General features: G+C 39.3%; 1 protein-coding gene across 1 annotated transcript in view; it reads left to right on the top strand.

Annotated features, from left to right (window-relative positions):
- The window catches only part of SUGCT (succinyl-CoA:glutarate-CoA transferase), a 310,449-nt gene extending 296,215 nt beyond the window's left edge, over positions 1 to 14,234 (top strand). Inside the window, exon 14 of the mRNA XM_058031578.1 lies at positions 13,897 to 14,234. Coding sequence (XP_057887561.1) covers positions 13,897 to 14,060 — 164 coding nt within the window. The 3' untranslated portion in view covers positions 14,061 to 14,234. The remainder of the gene's footprint in view (positions 1 to 13,896) is intronic.
- The last annotated feature ends 5,634 nt before the right edge of the window (positions 14,235 to 19,868 follow it).

The raw sequence follows: 19,868 nt of genomic DNA, 5'->3' as shown, positions 1-19,868 counted from the left end.
CTGGATACAAGGAATCAGTTCCTTATTACTGGAATTTTAATCTGATGATTAGACTGATGTTTATACTTTGTTAAATTGTACTGTGTTCAGGAGCAATCTACCAGCTCCATGGCAGAGCAGGCATTCACTTACTTCAGCATCTCTAGTTCCAATGTTAGTATGTGAATCCCATTTTTTTCAACACAGCTACTTTTAATCCACGCTTTTTTATATGCTATTGCAACCTGAGTCTGAATGCTTTTTCCTTGAATTTTCCTTAATACGAGGCCTGTAAAAATAATTTACATTACATCAAAAAAAAAAAAAAAAAAAAAGGAAATTATAAGAGAAAACTGACTAAAGGAAAATCAACCAAAAAGCTAAAATTAAATGGAAACAAAACCTGTTAGTATGGAACAAATGTGCCCACACACAGACTTGCTCAAAATAATTGTATGAACTAAATCCAACTGTTATTTTGGTTCAGGTTCATTTTTTTTTTGTTCTTTTTGTTTGTTGGTTTGCTGGGTTTTTTGGGTTTGGGTTTTTTTTGTTTTGTTTGTGGGTCTTTTGTGTGTGTGTGTGTGTGCAGAGAAGCTATAGGACCTCTGGCAATTAAAATGTAATTTTTCCTGTGGTACAAATATTTACAACCAGTCTAAGGCCCTTTCAAATTGCCAGTGCAGTGTAGAAGAGACAGAGCACTGCTGAAAATGAAGTTAGAGATAGCAAGACCACAGGCAGCAAGGCCTTCCATATTTGATATGGATTTTTAGGAGACGGCACTTGCCAATCGTATGAGGTAAAATAAGAAGAGTGGTTGAAGGGTTTGCAGTGAAAAAGCAGATTGCTGAAAGCAGAAGAAATATATTAAATGAAAATCCACAAAAACAAATGGCAAAGGATAAAAGGTGAGGGGCTGTGTAGGAGGGAGGTGCATCTGATCATCCCAGACATTTGGGGATGGAAAAATTCCATTAAAACTAAGCACCTGCTGCTTAAGATTTGGGCTTCAAAATTACAAACCACGTCAGTAAAAGCATTTTGTTTTGCAGTTTAAAGGGCAACTGAAGGAAACAGTCAAAGTATTAAGAGAAGGAAAAAGAATGGGGAAATATTTTATGAAACTGGTCTGTGCACATTTAAGGTAGGGTATTGGTTAGGCATGGCTGGTTTCAATTTGCTTATAATTTTTATTCCTCAGCTTTTCAGCTGTCTTCTTGAGTAAAAAAGGACTTTGGCTCAATTTAGTTTAGTAAGGAGGTAGGCAACCATTCTTTGGATGGCTTCCTAACCTTGTGCCTCATTCTTCTTCATGGGTGTGTCTGACTTAAATTTCTGGTTGTTAATCCTACTCTAGTCTTTGCGGGGGAGGAGAGATGATTTTTGACTCTTTTGCCCACTTTAGGGTAGAGCACAAAACTGAAATCCTTCTGATGGAGTAAAGGCTGGCAAATGTTAGAAACCGCAAGAACTTTGATAGAGAACCAGCCTATACTTAAGCGACATTCACACGCTCACACTGGCATGCCCACAAAACAAAAAACCATACTGAAGGCTGCTCGGTTTGACATGGTTGTTTCTCCTGCCCATTCTTCTTTGATATTTGCAAGAAGATGAGTTGAATATCACGTGTCAGGGGTTGGCAGCAAACAGTGGAAAACAAGAAAAACTGTTCCCAGCCCTCCACACTGAGACAGAATTGATCAAGTTGTCACTTACAAATTACAAATCAATGGAAAAACCCAGCCTATTCTGCAGTGAGCTCTCTCTCTAACCCCATTCACAGACTGCAATTTAAGCACACTGCTTCCCTCTAAAGAACTTAAGATAAACCTGATGACTTATTTTAAATATGAAATTGGAAAAAAAAAGAAACAAATGGCTGAAAGAAATTATATGTCTAGAGTGTTACTTTCCTCTGCTCAAGGAAGGATACTCTCTCCTCTTGTCTACTTTGAATACCAGATGTCTCTGCACAGTCAAATTGAGGCAGTCTGAAGGGGAAAGGTTTTCAAATGTCCTCAGCTTTTACTGGAAAATGGGCCCCTTTAAAGATGTCTCAAGTATGACACTCAAAGAATCATCCCAGGTTGTACAGAGCTTTTCAAAACTCAGCCAGCATTTTTAGTAGCCTATGCCTCAAAGAGTCTGGGCACCTTACCCAAAAAGAGCTAAAAATGTAATTTGCAGTTCTTCAAGTGATCCAAAACAAAGTATCAAATCCCTTCCCATCTTCTGTTGCCAAGGAAAGTCCCTGTGCACTAGAACTGGCCTCATTCTGCTACACAGGGGACAGCAGAAGTAAATGGAGGGTGGAGTGGGAGAGCTTTTGGAAGAATGATCAGGCTGTGCACAGTGCTCAGCCCTACTTAATCATGGGTGCCTTGCTTGAAAATTGATTTCTAAATATTTCCATGGTGCTCAAACACAGAGTTACCTGGCTCTCATCTCTGATGAAGAATTTCAACCAACAGAATTTCCTTGGCAGGGCTGCAACTGATGGCTTTTCCCATTGTTTTAATACTCACTCTGAAAATACCTATTTTGTGTGGGTCACCAACCAGGAAAAAAAGTATCAACTGACTGTTGAATTTTCCAAATGTGGAGGTTTATATGCCTGTGTATTTTGGCCACAGAGGAACAATCTGAAGACATATAGAATAAAGGAGTGTAGCAATATCCATACAGCACGACAGACACATGATTTGACATCTAACTAAATGTCAAATCTTTGCCTTTTAAAAATAATATACTCCTTCTGAGAGTTAAGCTTTTGGCTAAAACAAGCGATTGTTGAGGAAAAAATAATCAATGTAAAAGTCTTAAAAACGTGGCTGGAAGCAGTTCTGCTACAGGTGGACTGAAGAAGGCTTTCATTTCTCAGTTTGTTTCTCTTGATTTCTCAGTTTTCTTTCTCTTTTTCTAAGATGGACATTGCAAGACATTAATCATCCTGTGTAAATGAATAAGTAACATGTACTAATATACCAGTGGGTTGTGGTGAGGTTAGGGAACTTAATCAAAGAAATTTGGTAGACTGCTCCTGCCATAAACCATTTACCATCCAGTTCACTTTCTATTCTGGCTGCCAACCATTGCTGTTAAAGGGAATGTTACAGTGGAGTCTAATACTATCAGATAGGAATACCAGAATAGGACTGTGCAACAAACACCTCTGGTTTTGAAAGGAGACTTAAAGAAGCATGATGTGTGAGCCATCAAAAATAATAATTTTAACATCTATTCCCATTATAAGGTGTACTGAAAAGAGCTGGTCTGCTCTTTAGAGGCATAAAAATTGGACATAGAAAATTATTTATATCCTGCAAAATAATCAGTCCTGTGTTCTGATGTCCAGAAGGGACAGAAATAACTACAGAAGGGTACAGAAATAACTAGAGAAATACTTAAAGGACAGGCCACAGAAAAATGTTCTCTGGGAGCTGGAATATCAGGCTTGTGAACCTTGTCAGGGTGTTTGGGAACAAGAAATGCATTTTCAAAAGTTTCTTAGGGGAGCTTTTTGTGTATTCTTTTGAATTTTTGTTAATGGAGGACCCAAATGTTTTTAATTTTTAGTTATTTTCACCAGTTGTTTGGAGAAAGCTTAAAGCCTCCTATCCTGAAAAAGTGCCCCTTGAGTAAGCAAGACAAATTATACCCAGACTTTGGATTAGGCTGTGCATGTCCTTCAGTGTGCATTGTCTTGCATCCCTGAATTATCAGCTTCATGTATCTGGGCTTCAGCTGGTTGCCTAAAGAGTAAGGAAAAGCTCATCTGCAAGGAAGAGCTCATCTGCTCCCACTCTGATGATGCACAGCTGGCCAAGAGGATTACTTTTTGGGTCTCTGAAGAGCCAAAGAATCCAACTTATAGCTGGAGACAGGACACAGGAAAGGACAAATTGGTGCACTGAGGAGATACAGACTGGGTTGGCTGGCGTGTCTTATTCCAACATGCAGGCTCACACTAACCACAAGGCATGGGACTCGGAAATAGTTTTCACCAGGCTCAGTAGGAGAGCCTCCCCTCCAGGAGCTGCTTCCCTTCCTGTTCAGCTGGGGGCATGATTCACCTTCCAGATCATGTGGGTGTGTTGCAACTAGGCAATGCTCTGTCCTTACAAGAGGCTCATTTCAGGTAGCATTTTGTTTTCTCTTGTTCCATGCATGTAAGCATTCTTCTCTCTAATTACTCTCCATACAATACAATAGTTAAGGCCTTTTGGCTTACAGTAAAGATGGAACATGAAACAAAATGTGACTTGACCATCTAAGTATCACAGGAGATTCAGATAGGCCATTTTAACCCCAGCCCTGTTGCACGGAAACAGTTTTGCTTATGGGCATTTAAGAAATTAAAATGTTTTTTGTTCAGAAATAACCACTGTGATCATATTATGATCTGACCTCCTGTGTAGTGCAAGTTCAGCTTCACTCTGTAATTTCTGCATTAGGTACACAACCTGTGGTTAACCAGCATCCTGTGGTGGGATTATGTGTTGCGTTTTGTATTGATTAGGTTATGACTTGAGAAAAATTGTGTTTTAGCTTGGATTTTCAGTAGTTTTGGCTTGTGTCTGCAGAATTTTCCTTTTAGAGCTTTACAGGGATTCTCTCAGCAAGTTTTCTTTGCCATGTAGCTCTTCAGCTCCTTCCTGCAAGAACAACAAAAAACCCCTAGAACACACCTTCCACAGTACTATAGAAAAGGTACTTAAAAGAAATTCTGGCACTAAATAGCATTGTACTTCAAACTTATATCCTTGATAAACTCTATGTGTGTCCTTATTAAGACCTGAACTATCCTCATGTCCTTTAAGCCTTCTACAGTATGTGCTAGATGTATCTGACAGAGCTGTCTGTACTTACTGGTAAGCCATTAGCAGCCAAACAGAATAATATAACAGCTGCATTCTTTGGAGTTTTTTCTGTGTCATCAGGGCAGTAATTTGGGCATCTGTCCTTCAGCAGTTGCTATTTTTCTCAACACTTTTAAGAATTTATTTACCTTGGGATGTCTACACTTTTGTCAAGATTGACAGATTCAGAAGTTACTGCGTGTGGCAGGGACAAGGCAGACTAACACATGATTAGAAAGACAGCACAGACACATAAACTTGTTTCCTTAGGAAATGGAGCTACAGATTATTGCCTGGGGAATATATAGTTCTTTAAAATTGCTACCTCTGTGTATTCTTACTGGTCATCTTCCTTCCTGTATTTCTTTAAATCCTCTCTTGAGGTCTTTGGGGGTTTCAGAAGGAGTGGGACCACGTGAGTCTATACTAAAAGTTGGGACAAATTTTAAGCATTGTGAGATGATACACGTGGGAAGACGTAGACACCACCATACTGCAACTTTTTAAAGTGCTTTTGGATGCCAAGAGTCCTATCACAAAATTGTGTTACTCAGATAGCACAATTATGTGGGATTACTCTCAAATATGCAACTAGAGTGACTGATAAATTTTTTCCTTTACTCCAGCAGTCATATTAATTAGGTACAGTCAGTATTGTGTCTCTTGGAAAATGTAAAGAGTAATATAAATGTTGAGTGGGATTTACGCTGATTATATCCAAGATATTTGTTAATATGAAATATATAAAATGGTTTTTAATGCATTTCTTCACATGCAGCTTCAGGTGAGAAAATGCTTTTATAAATGTACTTGGCAAAGGATTTTCAGAATTGTGTAGGGGATGTTTTGAATGCCTAAGTGTTGGTTTAAAAGTGGTCTCATTTTTAAACACCCATCATGGCTATCACAGATAATATGTATTTATCTGTATTTACCTTGGCCGGTCAAGTCATTCTTCTCACAATGCTTTGGTTTTAAATTTCTTGACATGTCTGCAGTTGGACTCTCCTCATACCTCTTCCACAGAAGTCAGAATTGTCCAAATGAGAAAATGTGGCTTGTAGATATTTCTAGTATTGACACTATTTACTGCCCTACCAATTTTACTGGTTAGTATTTACTGATGATATATATGTGTGTTTCTATGGCACCTAGAGCAAGGTTTACTTTTTTTATTACCATTTGCAAGTTTGTCCATCCTCTCTAGTCTCAGTTACTGATTCCTACTTATGCTGCCAAAGTTTTCCCCCCTCTCAGCTGTGCTGGGTGCCAAGTGTGTGACTGTGCTCTAAGTGGGGGAGGAAGTGGAAGCAGCAGTAAGGAAGGAGGGGCAAGATTTTGAATATTATTTCTTTAATTACTCTTTTCCAATCTATTCTGAGTTGTTCTTAAAAGGTAGATCACCTGCTCTAATGTAATGCAAAAAGAAATATTTTTCCCAGCAATTAAATAGATTCCCAAAAAGTCTCCCAATCTCCTAAACTTTCAGATCTATGGTAAGAAAAAGAAATATACGAGAAATTTCCAGTTGAGATGGATCAGATCATTAATTCTGAAGATTACTTTGAAGCCTGTGAACACTAGTCATACTGGCAAGTATGTATAATGAGCTTTTTTGTCTTGTGTATTTTTCTGCTTCGATTTTCATCAAGGGGAAGAAACCTGTGTAAAGTGGTGTAGCCAAGCTGTGCAGTGCTGTGTGCTCGGGCACACCATCTTCTCAGCTGGGAATAATGGATTGACAGAAGTCATGGCTGGGACCAATGGGAAGAAATCATACACTCAAAATGCAGTTGCCCTGGTCTACTCCTCATATCATATCCCTGCACACATCATTTCCAACACCCATATATGCTTCATAGTAGCCATGAAGCCCCTCTCATGGACTTATTTTGTATCGCTTTCCTTTTCATTGCCTTAAAAGTCATTGCTTCTTTCCTGCTGATCTCCTTCAGGCCAGTTTCATAACCAGTTGATTGCATGCTCCAAACACTTGACCTGTAGCATATAAGGGATCTGCGTGCAAATATGTTGGCTCTGGGCCATCATTCTTAACTGCTGATGATATTTCATTGGAATTGCAAAACTCCTGTGTAGCAACACCATGTTATTGAAAGAGGCATGCATGCTTGTTTTGTGTGGTGGGTTGACTCTGGCTGCACACAGCTGCCCACCAAAGCTGCTCTGGCACTCACCTCCTCTGCTGGTCAGGGGAAGGGGTTGAGATAAGGACACAGAAAAATCAGTGTCATGAGCAAAACAAACTCACTTTGGGGAATAATTAATCTATTTTCCATCAAGTCGCAGTAGGATAATAGAAATAAAACTCTATCTTTAGAACACCTTTTCCCTACCCTTCCATTCTTCCTGGCCTTAGCTATACTCCTGATTCTCTACCTTCTCTGCCACAGTGGTGCAGGGGGGTGGGGAATGGGGGCTTGTGAATAGTTCATCACAGATTTCTGCTGCTCCTTCTTCCTTAGTAGGAAGACTCACACTCTTCCCTTCTTCTATGAGGGGTTCTTCTCATGGGTTATAGTCCTCTCCAAACTTCTCCAACATGAGTCCTTCCCAGAGGCTGTAGCTCTTCATGAACTGCTCCAAGGTGGGTCCCTTCCATGGTTTGAAGCCCTTCAAATGGCCTGCTGCAGTGTGGAAATCCTGAGAGTCACAGGTCCTGCTAGCAAACCTGCTCCAGCATGAGCTCCCCTCTCTACCAGTCCACAGCTCCCACTGGAAGCCTGTTCCAGTGTGGGTTTCCAATGGGGTCACAGCCTCCTTCAGGCAGCTCTGGCTTGGGATCCTCCAGAGGCTGCAGATTGGTCTCTGCTGCACTGTGGATCCCCATGGGCCAAAGGGGTACAGCTGCCTCACCAGGCAGAACACCTCACCAGGTCTTCACTAGAGGCTGCAAGGGAATCTCTGCTCTGATACCTGGAGCACCTCCTCCCCCCAGTGACCTTGGCATCTGCAGCGCCATTTCTCTCACACATTATCACTTCTATCCTTTGCTTACTGTTCTGCAGGGTTTTTCCTATTCTTAAATACGTAGCCCCAGAGCTGCTATCACCACTGCCCCTGGCTGGCTTGGCCTTGTTCAGCAGTGAGTCTGTCTTAGAGCTGGCTGGCATTGGCTTCATCGGATATAGGGAAAATTTCTGCCCCTGTAGCCAAAACCTTGCAATGCAAACCAAGTATTGTTTGTTTTCATATGATTCCTACATGTGTATAAATTACACTGTATGCTAGGGTAGAACTAACTAACAAGTGGTGCTGTGTTTCTCATTGCTCTTTTTTGCAAAGGTAGATGATATGTTTCAAGCAGAATGTATACACATACATTAGCTCAAATTTTCCCTTTTTTTCCCTTGTCCCACTTGAATAATAACAGATAATCATGACTTTTCTCCTGAGCTTGACTGTCCCCAGGCCTGATTTTGTCTACATAGTTTGAGAGTTAGATTGCTTCAATATGCTCTAACCTGTGCTGTAGAAAATGTGGTTTCCGGTGGCTGCTGTACAATGCTGGAGGAATGCTATTTGTCAGGACAAAGCAAAGATTATTACCTTTATCCATTTTTATATACTATGCTTTGCACATTTAATAGAATTGAAATTCAACTTTAATTTCTGCTGTGTGTAGAGTGAAAATGACTTTGCTTCTGTTGTCCCAAACTCAGCAATACCCAGAGACATATCCAAAAGACTGCTGTGTATTTTCCCTGTTAAGGGTGAGTGTTCAAAGGCATCTCACTCTTGCAGGATCCTTCTTGGGCCTGTTTCAGTGGTTTTATCTCATTTTTCTCTTTTGCTTTAACGTGTTTGGTATGTCTTTAACTAGTGGCTCAGTGTGATGCTTAGCAGTGCCATAGTAGATAGGCCCCAAAGAAAAAGAATTTATTATAATGAAGCTCAGTTCAAGTATTCAAGATGTCTTGGTACAGTTGTTATTGTGGTTGCAATCGATAAAAAATTTTGATTTATTGTCACACTATTAGTTCTTGTAGGTTATGTGGTGTGCACAGCATGTATTTTAGCAATGTGTCAAAATCAAAATGATGATAATAATACCAAAATATTAGCTTAGATTTTAAATGTGGTGAAAGAACTCTTTGCTTTACTGTCAGTGCTAATCGCAGCAAAAAGAGAAACAGACTCCTTTTAATTTGACAGGACAAAGGTAAATTACAGCTACCACTCATTCTTTCATTGCTTTTTTCGGGTGACAATAAATGCCCCCTTAACTTCATGCCTGAATGGAGTATGTGCTGCTGACAGCAAGGATGCACAGATGACCACCACCTTACACCCCCTCACCAATCACCCTGCTTCTACCCCAGCAAAGGCCTGTTTTCATCTGCTAGGCTCCTCTAACTCACCCACATGCAAATGCTTTTGACCTTAATTAAAGCAGTTCACCTCTCTCTGCCTCCAGGGATGGTTTCCTCATAAGGCAGTTGTGTTTAATTAGCATTTGCATAGCATTCTGCTGGTTGCTTTCCTGGAGCGTTGTTCAGTAGGAGCGTGGGATTGCTGAAGCCTGACTGGCAAGCTTTGCACCCTCCTAATTGACACAGAAGCCAAGTAGAAGTTACACAAGGAAAGAACAGAGAATCGTTAATGATGGATCATTAGCAAGTAGCTCCTTTGAATGAATGTAGATAACTTTATAACTCTATCAAAGTGAAAAGTAGCGTGATGAATTATGCATCAAACAATAAAAGCTCAAGGAAGACACTGGTTTTATAATTGCTGTGCAATTTTCCAGCATGCTCTAGTTTGTAAGATTAATTTTCTTTGGGAAGCATGAAGCATTCTGTCTGTTGCACACAATGTCAATTTTGGTTTTCTCTTTTTAGAGATTTTATTCTGTGTCTTTCAATATCACTGCAAAAACTCCCAGGGTTTGAGATCTATAATTTTTTATGTTACCAAAAATTTGCACAAGCAAATGAAAAGTCTGTAGTTACTAAACCTTTGAGGGTTTGCTGATTTCTCGGTGTAAAGAGCTCCCAGATACACACACCTGAAATAAGATTGCTTTGACTCTTTTCTTTTTAGTAGAAATTGCATAATAGTTCTGTGGCTCTGTTGAATTTCTAGACTAATAAATCCCTAAAGGGCTTTTTTACTTTGAAATTATCGTCACAAGCATTTCAGCTGGCACAGAGATCATTCCTGTGGCTTGCACTACTGCCAGTTTTGCCCTCCTAGGGCTCCTGCTCACTCCTAAGCAGAGGAATTAATACAACTATTGCCCAGAGATGTCACCTTTCCCTTTAAAATGTACTGATCTTTCACTGAAGTTTTCCTCTGGAAATTGAACTTGGTGTGTTTGAAGTGAGTAGAATCAGAGGAACAAGTTAAAAGAAAACTTATCCCTGATGTGAGCTGTTTCTTAGCTTTCCTATTACAGTGGGTGAAAGGGACATATATTAGTGGGTGAAAGGGTCTTTGAGAGATCTAATCCATCAGCAGGCCCCAGGGATAAGCTGTGGGATGACCTATTCTAGAATAAATCTCCTTACTAAAGACTGGATTGATACAAATTCCACAGCCTCCTCCTGTGGCTCGTTTCAGCATTTAGTTACCCTACCATTATAAAAGTTTATTTTTTTTCCTACAGTTTCCTTTGTTGCAATTTAAGTCAAGTATTTCTCATTATGAAAAAGGATTTCTTTGCCCCTTCCAGGAAGTTTGCATGGATTTTGGGGGGTGTGTTTAGGGTTTATTTTAGTGGTAGTGGTGGGGTTTTTATACATTTTTTGAAAACACTTTTGAAGTTGTTTTTCTCTAGCCTTTCTCTTTAGGTCCATGATCCCACTTGGTTCAATCTGTCATGTTGCCTGTGAAAATTTCAGTTGCTGTCTTGTGGAAGCTCTCAGGTGCTCCAGATGGCTGTGCAGTGGGGGCCCCACACCAGACACTGCTCCAGCTGTGACTTGCCAGCTCTAACTAGAGCAAAAATGTATCCTGCAGGCATCTCTCTTGTTTGTACACCCCTGTATGATGCTTGCCTTTTTCGCAACAGCATGATGTTGTTGACTCATCCTCGCTTTGTGATCTAGAATAACCCCTAACTATTCCTACTTTCCTGTTTGTCCCCTGCACTGTATTTATGTAATGAACATAATTCCTCCCCCTTGACAATATTGAATTTCACCCTCTTTTATCAGACCATTTCTCCAATGTAGCCAGGTCATTGTAAAATGTGCTTCACAGGAAGTTATAACTTTTGATGTCCTCAGAAAGCTGAGAAGGTAAGATCTGAGTTCCATCAGCCATCAGGTGCTGCTGAGCCATCACTGCTAAGTGCTTCATACTGAACAGATTTCTCTGGAGCTCACTTACAATGTTCTATTTTAGAAGATCCCAAGAAGCAATTCTCTGAATATGATTTCCCTCTCAATATTGCACCTTGTTTTGGATTTATCTAGACCTTGTTTCTTTAGTCAGTTTATGGAAAATCGCAGAGAATTTTCTTTCTGGAAGTCAGTTCTTGATTTGGTGTCTTACAGGTTGAAGAATGTGTTGGTCTTCTCTGGGGTAGAGGCAATTTTCTTTACAGTGGCTGCTATGGGACTGTGTTTCAGATTTGTGCTGAATACAGGGTTGATAATATAGAGATTTTTAAAAATTGCTGAGCAGGGCTTTCACAAAGCCTTTCCTGCTTCTCATATTGCCACACTGGCAAGACTGGGAGCACATGGGAGATTGAGAAGAGAGACAACCAGGACAGGTGACCCCAGCTGACCAGAGGAACATTCCAGATTGTATGACATCAAGCTCTGTAATATAAAGTGGGGTAAAGAAGGATGAAGGATGAAACTTTTGGCGTTTTGGCATTTGTCTTCCCAGGTTACTGTTACATGGCCCTGCTCCCCTGGAGGTGGCTGAACACCTGCCTGCCTATGGGAAGTAGGGAATTCTTGTTGTTTGTGTGCAAGGCTTTGCTTTCCCCGTTAAACTCTCTTTATCTCAACCTGTGAGTTTTCTGCCTTTTCCTGTTCTGATTATCCCTCTGATCCCACTGGTGGGGGACTGAGCAAATGGGGCTTGTCTGCTGGCTGGAGTTAAACCATGACAGAGGGTCATCTCACCTGGCTTGATGTCTGGGTGGTAAACCTCCCCATCCAGGACACTTGTCTACCCTTTCCTCTATGGAGAAACACAGGTGATTGCAATTCATCTGGCCAGGTTTACTCATTTACCAGGGTCTTAGAAGACACTGTGTGTTCTTTCATCTTCAGTATCTCCAAAGAGTGTCTAAGGAACTAAACTTCTATATCTAGGTTATTAGATGGGATGTATCTCATGTCCAGCCCTTTTCCTGGTAGAAAGACAAGAGATCACACATACTATTTGTTCTCAAGAGGTACATGTTACTCATCTGCTGATTATTTTCATTGTGATTATTTCGTCCAGTATTGAATGGAACTTGAAATTAAATTATTTGGTTTGCAATTCACCAACTGTAATTCCTTTCCTTTTTAAACTCAGAAACCATATATGGGAACCTGGAATCATCTGGGTTGGCAAAGACCTGTAAGATCATCAAGTCCAACCATTAGTCCTTCCAGGAGCATACTTGTCAGAAATGTACCAAATCAACTTGAAAATTACTGTTTTTCTAGGCACCTTTTGTCTTATCTTTCCTGGAGGTGGATACTTTATTGTATTAAACACTTGATTCCAGTTCATGAAGACTGGCAAAAAATAGTAAAATGACATGTTTTGTCATCCTGACTGACCTTTGCCAACATCTCTCCTCGAATAAGTAGTAGCTTCATGTAGCAAATCTATCAATTCATGCTGTGGTTCACTTGTCTTGCTGGCCAATATTCTATTTCTTCAGAAATAAAATAAATACTGTTCTGGTTTTTGAAACATTCTTTGTATTTCTTTGCATTTCAAAGCAAAGCTGTAGTTTTGTAGACAAAGATATAATTATATATAGCCTTTTTTGTAAATTCTTTTAATGATGTAATAAAAGCCATTATTATTAATTGAGGAATAATTTTGTCAATAGCATCAAATGTTCTTCAGTTTTGTATTAAAGAACAGTTTTCAATTAGCAGTTAAGGAAACTATTGTCCTCTCTTTCTCCATGAGGCAGCTAATCTTTCATTGCGTGTGCTGAGTGCACACGCAATGAAAGTGCACCTCAGTTCTGTGAGGTGAGTGGGTGCACCTCACTTCTGATTCCAGCATGAATTTGTGGCTCACTCTCCTTTCTGAGTCTGGCAGTAAGGGTATAGCTACTTGTCTGCAGGGAGCTACAGTGAACTGAAATCAGTTCACTACAGAGCACCACTAAAACATGACATCTGACTACCTGCAATAGAAGAAGACTTCTTATCATTGCCAGCTTCCAGATTTTCATTTTTGAAATTATTCCTTCCAGAGCAAATAAATCATTGTTGATTTTCGTATGGCTACTGCTACTTGTATTTTTGATAAAGCACGTAAACCAAACTGGTTTTATCGTTCTGTCAGTTGTGTCACTGCAGGATACTGGAGCACGCTGCAGAGGTGCTTGAGCTGCTGCCAGCTGGAGATGGTGCTGCCCATTGTCCGTGCACTGCTCTGACAGCAGTGCAAGTGTGTTAACGTGACACTGAATTGTGTCCTTATGCTTGTTCTGCCTCATGGTGTAGAAATGTGGGGATTTCTGCATCTCATCATGAGTGGGCTGGGCATTGCTGTTCAGGTAGCAGGGAGTGGAAGACTGGCGACATAATACGACTCAAAGCACCCTGATATCCATATACATATCACTGGAAAAAACGGGAAGCTTTTCATAACATTTCATGACTATCCAGCAGTCCAGCAATTCTGCATTTGAGTGAACTATTTAAAAGTGGCTTATTGGTATATTATTGCAAACTGGAATCTTTTTAGTCTGTAATTTCAGAATAAAACATTTTGATGGCAAGGACTGTGATTAGAACTGGCGTGAAAATGAGGTACTTTCCTTTAACATTTCAATATAAATATAGGTAGTAACTCTGGAAAATAATTTCCCTCCTATTTGTTTTTTTTATATTTTCAGGACCAGGTGTCAGATACAGTGAATTTGCTATGTCACATCCAAAACCACCTCCACTTGTTGGACAACACACAGTGGAGATACTGAAGAGTGTGCTGGGGTATGAGGATGACGCTATAGAAGAACTGCTTTGCACTGGTGCTGTGGCTCAGCATGAGGTCAGATAAGGAACATTAGCTGCATTCCTTCACACTGAGTTCACATTACTTTGTCCTCTCTTTGCTCCCTTCAGTTTCCCTAATGGGACTCAAAGAGAAGACATAATTTAATTCCTAATTTTCTTCCACGTGTGTTTGTATGATTTTAACACTGATGTATCAAATAAACAATCTCATGCTGTCTGAGTGAAAGATTTTCTTGGGGGGGTTGGGAATAAATGTAATGATACAGTCCTGTGTGACTACTCATTCTCTCTATTTCACATGGAAAATGGAGTCCTTATCATAATTATAGTAATTGCCTAAACATTTGTCCCCAGAAAGACATGATGTTAGTGAAAAGAAGCAGAAGCTTTAAAATCTTTATACTAGACTCTCCACTCACAGAGAGCTGCTTTGTGTCTTAATAGAAAGTAATTTATTTACAAATTGGTAGTTGATACGATTGATTTTGAACAGAATTATCCATCCTTTGATCAAGATCCATCCATCTTGATCTAAACTAGAGATGAAAACTTTGTTCATCTCTAGTTTAGATCAAGAGTAGACTAACCATTGCAAATTTTACCTCTATTCCATGGAATTCCAAATTACTAATATGCCATTATATTACATTGCATAGTCATGACAATCTCAACGTGTTAGCAGAAAGAAGCTCTAAACTGGCACAGTTCTTCAGTTATCAAAAATACCTGTTCCAAGACCAGTTGAGAGACAAACTGTGGCTGAATAGTCTTCTGCAATTTTATTCAGAAAGGTTCAGGGTACTCTTCATTAAACACCAATTCACAGAAAACCACATGCTGAATGTTGAATACCAAAACTTGCCTGATGGTTCTGTGAGTAGGTGCTGATCCCTATCTCTGACTCTAGTTACCATCCAAACCACCTTCATTATGGAGAAAGCACAGTTTGAAATCTGCACCAAATTTTTTTTACTCAGTCCAACCTCCACGGTTAAAACCTGGTGAGAGTTGACAGATCTTCCTCAAATTTCAAAATACCCTATCCTTCTGTAGGGTCGCCCTTGAGAGTAAGGCACCATGCAGTGGAAGAAGCTGGAAGAATTTGATCCATGATAAGTAGTAAAGAAAAGATTAAAGGAGAGCCCTTTCTTCTCTATAAACCAATTTGGCAGTTCTTCACTCACAGAAGACATCCCAGGCTCCTCTGATACAGTATATAATTTACAGCTAAAGTAAACTCAGTGTATGGGAAGGGTTCAACCTTTGTTGTGTGCACACTGGGAGCAAGGCAAATCCTTTCTATTCCTAGCACTGGACAAAACTAAAATCGACACTCAACACACAATATCCATGTTTCTCTCAAAGTATCAGAAACAGGCCTGGCATTATAAATAGCTTGTCACTTTGTTTCCACTCTAACAAACAAGATCCTCTGTATTATATTTGAACTTCACAACTCTGCATTACCTTCTGGAAGAAGAAAAGAGGTTATTACATAATCAAATTGCAGTGGAACCCCACTGTGGTTGCTTATTTTTGAAGCCCAGTGTTTTGGTTCATTTGTTTGCTTGTTTTCTCTGGTTTTTGTGTCCTTCTAATTTTTTTTTTCTGCACTGCATTCCTGGCACCAAACACCATACTCTATCCATGTGCTAAAGACATCATGAGATCCTGGAAGAGTGACTTCTAAAATAAATATAGAAATAAGTATGAACTGAGAATTGGGACACCGTAGGGGAAGAACTGAAACTGAATTGGAAGAGATTTTGATATAGTCCACCTTCCTTTTAATCTAAAGGGAACATCCCCTTTTTAATGAGAAAAGCAGAAATTTGAATTCTGTTTCATATAAAATGGATAATTTGATATTGAACTAAACTTTGTTTACTAATGAAAAACACTGTCAGATAACATTCAGAAATAAATTTTCTGGGTTTACTTTCCAAAGGGTTATTTTCTTCACATTTCTAAGAATCACATGCATAAGGTATAGTAAAATATTGCTTAGTTTTGTTAGAGGATTTATAAAAAAATTAAGATCTTTTTTCCTCTGCTTTTCCAAGCAATGGAAATAGCTAATCACCATATCCTTAGCTAATTGGCAGAGCTGCTTTGACTTTAACGTGGTAATGCTGGTTTAAATAAGCTGAATATTGGGCTTTAAACTCCATGAAGTATTTTGTTCAGAGTTCACACACAAACAGTGTTTCCCTTTCTTTTTCTGTTTTTTCATTAGTGTTTTTCCTTTCCAGTTTGCTGTGTTGACAGTCAAATACCTAAAGGGACAATTGGAGACCTTATTTTGTCTCACCTTCAGTAGTTACTGCAAAAGGAGAAATCCAGATACCATTTCTCAGATTTTAAGTCAAGCACTCACACATAGACTTATGCTTACCCCTAAAGTCAGAAATAAATGGAAGCCTTTAAATAGGAAGCTAGGAAGCCTTTAAATAGGAGCATCTGGAAGCTAGAAATTCCTTTAGTTTCCAACATCTGCTCATGACGTTTTACCCTTTCTTAAGTTTTGGTTTTTTGGTTTTGGATGATTTGGAAGACATTTAAATGATAACTATGATAATATTTAAGCTGTTATAGTACCCTTTTCCTTTAAAAGTTAACAAATAAATGCAGAAAAAGATATTCAAACAAAATTTACGGCACTCTTCCCAAGAATCTTCATTAATAGGTGTCTCTAGAGCTCAGTTGCATTTTGACAATATTGTAATTTCAAAATGGTTTTCTCTTGTACCTCAAAACTTGGAACCATCACGTCACATGGGATTCTGGAACTCATAAACTGAGATCCCTCCACTTTCGAGGAAGAAATGTAGTTTGTGATGACTATACACAGCTGCCTCTGGCAATTAATATTTGTTTTTCTCTGCTTAAACTGGAAAGGAATCTTCTGGTGCTGCCATGATGTGAGAGTGTGTGTGGTACTTGCTTTAATTTGACTTGATTTATACATCACTGTGTTAAAAAACAAGATGAAGAAAAAGCCCCCAAAAGCAAAAGAGTGATACAGAACACACCTATTGTCTAGTTCCAAACTGAACCCACTCACAGGTGTTTGCCAGGAAGCTTTAGCTACCATTGGAAAAGGAGCTTTCCTTTTTGACATGTGTTCTTGATGCCATGGTCCATGGCCACTTTGGCTCCATTCTCTGCATTTGGGGGTCCCATTGTTCTTGTATTATCTTCGCTATTAAAAATGTTCCCTCAGCCATCCTCATATAACTGTCTTCCTTTCTTTTCCATGCAAGCTAGTAAAGCTCTACGCCAAGTATAAATCACCCAGAAAACTGCAAACTGGTCAGGCAGAGTCAGGAGGATTTTGCATAGCCCGAGGCTCTCACTGAGGGATACTTTAATGCATCAAAAGAAAATTCCAATCAAATAATGGTCAAATGGACAGTAATGGATTTTTCTTGCTCCTGCATGGATCTTGTTCCTGGTAACTCTTCCCAGAACCATGCTCTTGGGAAATCCTCTCATGTTTGTCTGCAATGGGTGCCCTGGAACTGACATACAAAAGAAGGTCTTTTTTGGTCAGTGGCCAGGAGGAACAATTTGCTAACTATCAGACGCTCACCAGCCTCAGTAGTGAACCAGCTGATGTGCATAGGCCAGTGAAGCCATCTTGATATGAAGAACAGTCTGTAGAAGAGCATCACTTAATTATCATGAAGGGGAAATGCTCTTTTTCTTCTTAGGCCTATAAAATCAAAATAAAGATTTGTTATTTTGTCATTTTTATATCTTTTAATATTAAAAAATATTCCAAAACAGAGAAAGGGAAAATATCCCTATCCTTGACTTGCAGACAAGATATGAAAATCCTTTTTTTAAAGTTCATTGAAATAGATTGATGTCTGATGATATTAATCAGTTTTGGTCTTACTTCTTTAGAAATTAAAGCTTGTTCCAAACATGTCTAGTGACAATAGGTAGAGGCTAAAATAGCAGTCAGAAATAGTTCTTCCAGTGAGTGTACTCCAAAACTGGGGAGAACATTTTCATTAAATTGCCATATAGCTCTGCCACTCACAGAGCACTGTAAATCCTCAGCCCTGGTGAACCTGGAGATAAAAGGCAGCTAGACATCTCTGTAATTGAAATGGTCTTGATTTCTTTTACTACCTAGATGACAAGACACAGTTAATCCTTTGACCTTCCTAACATTATAGCACTGTTCTAAAACATATTTATTTCCCCAAAACATATTAAAATGTATTTAATTTCCAAAAGACAGAGGAAAGGTAAAGTACTTTCAGAGTTCAGGAATGCTGGCACAGCTGCTCACATTTCATGTCAGTGACATTAAACAGTGCCAGATACAGTACTTTTCTTAACTGTTTGTACATTGAGTTTAATGTGGCCTGATGAAATGCTAAAGATTATTAGCTGGTGAAAAAAACCAACGAACCTGAAAGCAGTTCCTGTAGGATCAAGTAATGTCTCTACACAGAGGCCTCTGTGATACTGGCCAAGGTGATTAAAATGCAGTGGTAGACAGTGATATAGTAACATTTTTAAAGCTGACAATCAATGAATTCAATTGCCGTAGGTTTCTGTTGTGACTGGAATTTGGAACAGACATGAGAAAAATACCTGGCATCACACAGGACTATGAAACTTTTGAAAGAAGATCTGTTTTTTGGCTCAGACTGTGCCAAGCAATGGAGAGGGACCCATGCAAGGGTTAAGGTGGAGATAAGATAATTTTCAGGTTTTAATTTGTTCCCTAGAGCTACAGCTAAAAATGAATTAGTAAGTACCAATTTGTCCTTAGTTATCAATAAATTCTTAAAAATCATAGTGGGAAGAGTATACTAAACTGCCTGCCTTAAAAAAAACTCAATATGGTTTAATTTATAGTGAGCAGTGTCACACTGCTTATTTACAAGGTACTCAGGGAAGCAGACTGGGGAGGAGCTCACTTCACTGCAATTGCTTCTGTGCATCAGCTATTTCAACATTTGCCTAACAACTACCCCAGACTAGCCAAAATACCTTTTAAGTATAAAAAGAAATTTGAAGATGTGCAACCTGGTAGAGGAATGCATATGTAGCTTCCATTTCTTAAAGATGCATACTAGGAGAAGGTAAAGTTTCACATTAAAAAGTTGAGTACAAAAATGCAGAGCATTGTGTACATTTCTCACTGAGATTTTCTTCTCCTGGTGGATTGAGCCTTGACTAATCATGTGAGAAAACTGACAGTTCTCTGATAAAATTCTTTTGGTCTTTTCATCAAAGCCATCTCTCGCCCAAAGCCAACACTAAGGACTTTTAGCAGAAAGATGGAAGTACTGATTCAGGAAAGCCACTGCAGAGTTTTCTGAAAGTCACAGTTTAGGTGTCTCATGCCCCTACTGTCTTCAGGCCAGGTGGCCTGGGGACATCAGTGATACATGACGTGTTCATACTGTGCTGCTTATCCAGTCTGGTCAGAGAAAAAACAGGGGAATACAGTTTAGTCAGAGAAAAAAGGGATAAAAAAAGGGATAAGGAAGCAGTCACACTACAAACCTCTACAGGTGTCACTAGGGTACCATTTTTCTGAATTCTTCAGGAACAAACCACATTGCCTGACTGCCTGTACTCTGTGGCAGTTCTGCCCACTCATTTTAGAGAAAACAAATGTCCTGTTATTTTAGAAAAGTTAATTCCTAGAATGAATGCTCATTTCTCTAAACAGGACATTTGTTTTCTCTACTAAACACTTGTGTGTTTGATGGGGAGCAGGTTGAGATAGAGAAAGAACCTTAAGAATAACCAGGATCAAAGAGAGAAAACACTGCTTGAGACTTAGTTGCATCTATGTTGTCAGAAAACTCCAGATTCTGTA

The sequence above is a fragment of the Melospiza georgiana genome, chromosome 1 (genome assembly GCF_028018845.1).
Source record: "Melospiza georgiana isolate bMelGeo1 chromosome 1, bMelGeo1.pri, whole genome shotgun sequence".
Taxonomy (NCBI): Eukaryota; Metazoa; Chordata; class Aves; order Passeriformes; family Passerellidae; genus Melospiza; species Melospiza georgiana.
Note: the sequence above shows the minus strand (reverse complement) of the source record. Positions and strands in the feature narration are given on the sequence as shown.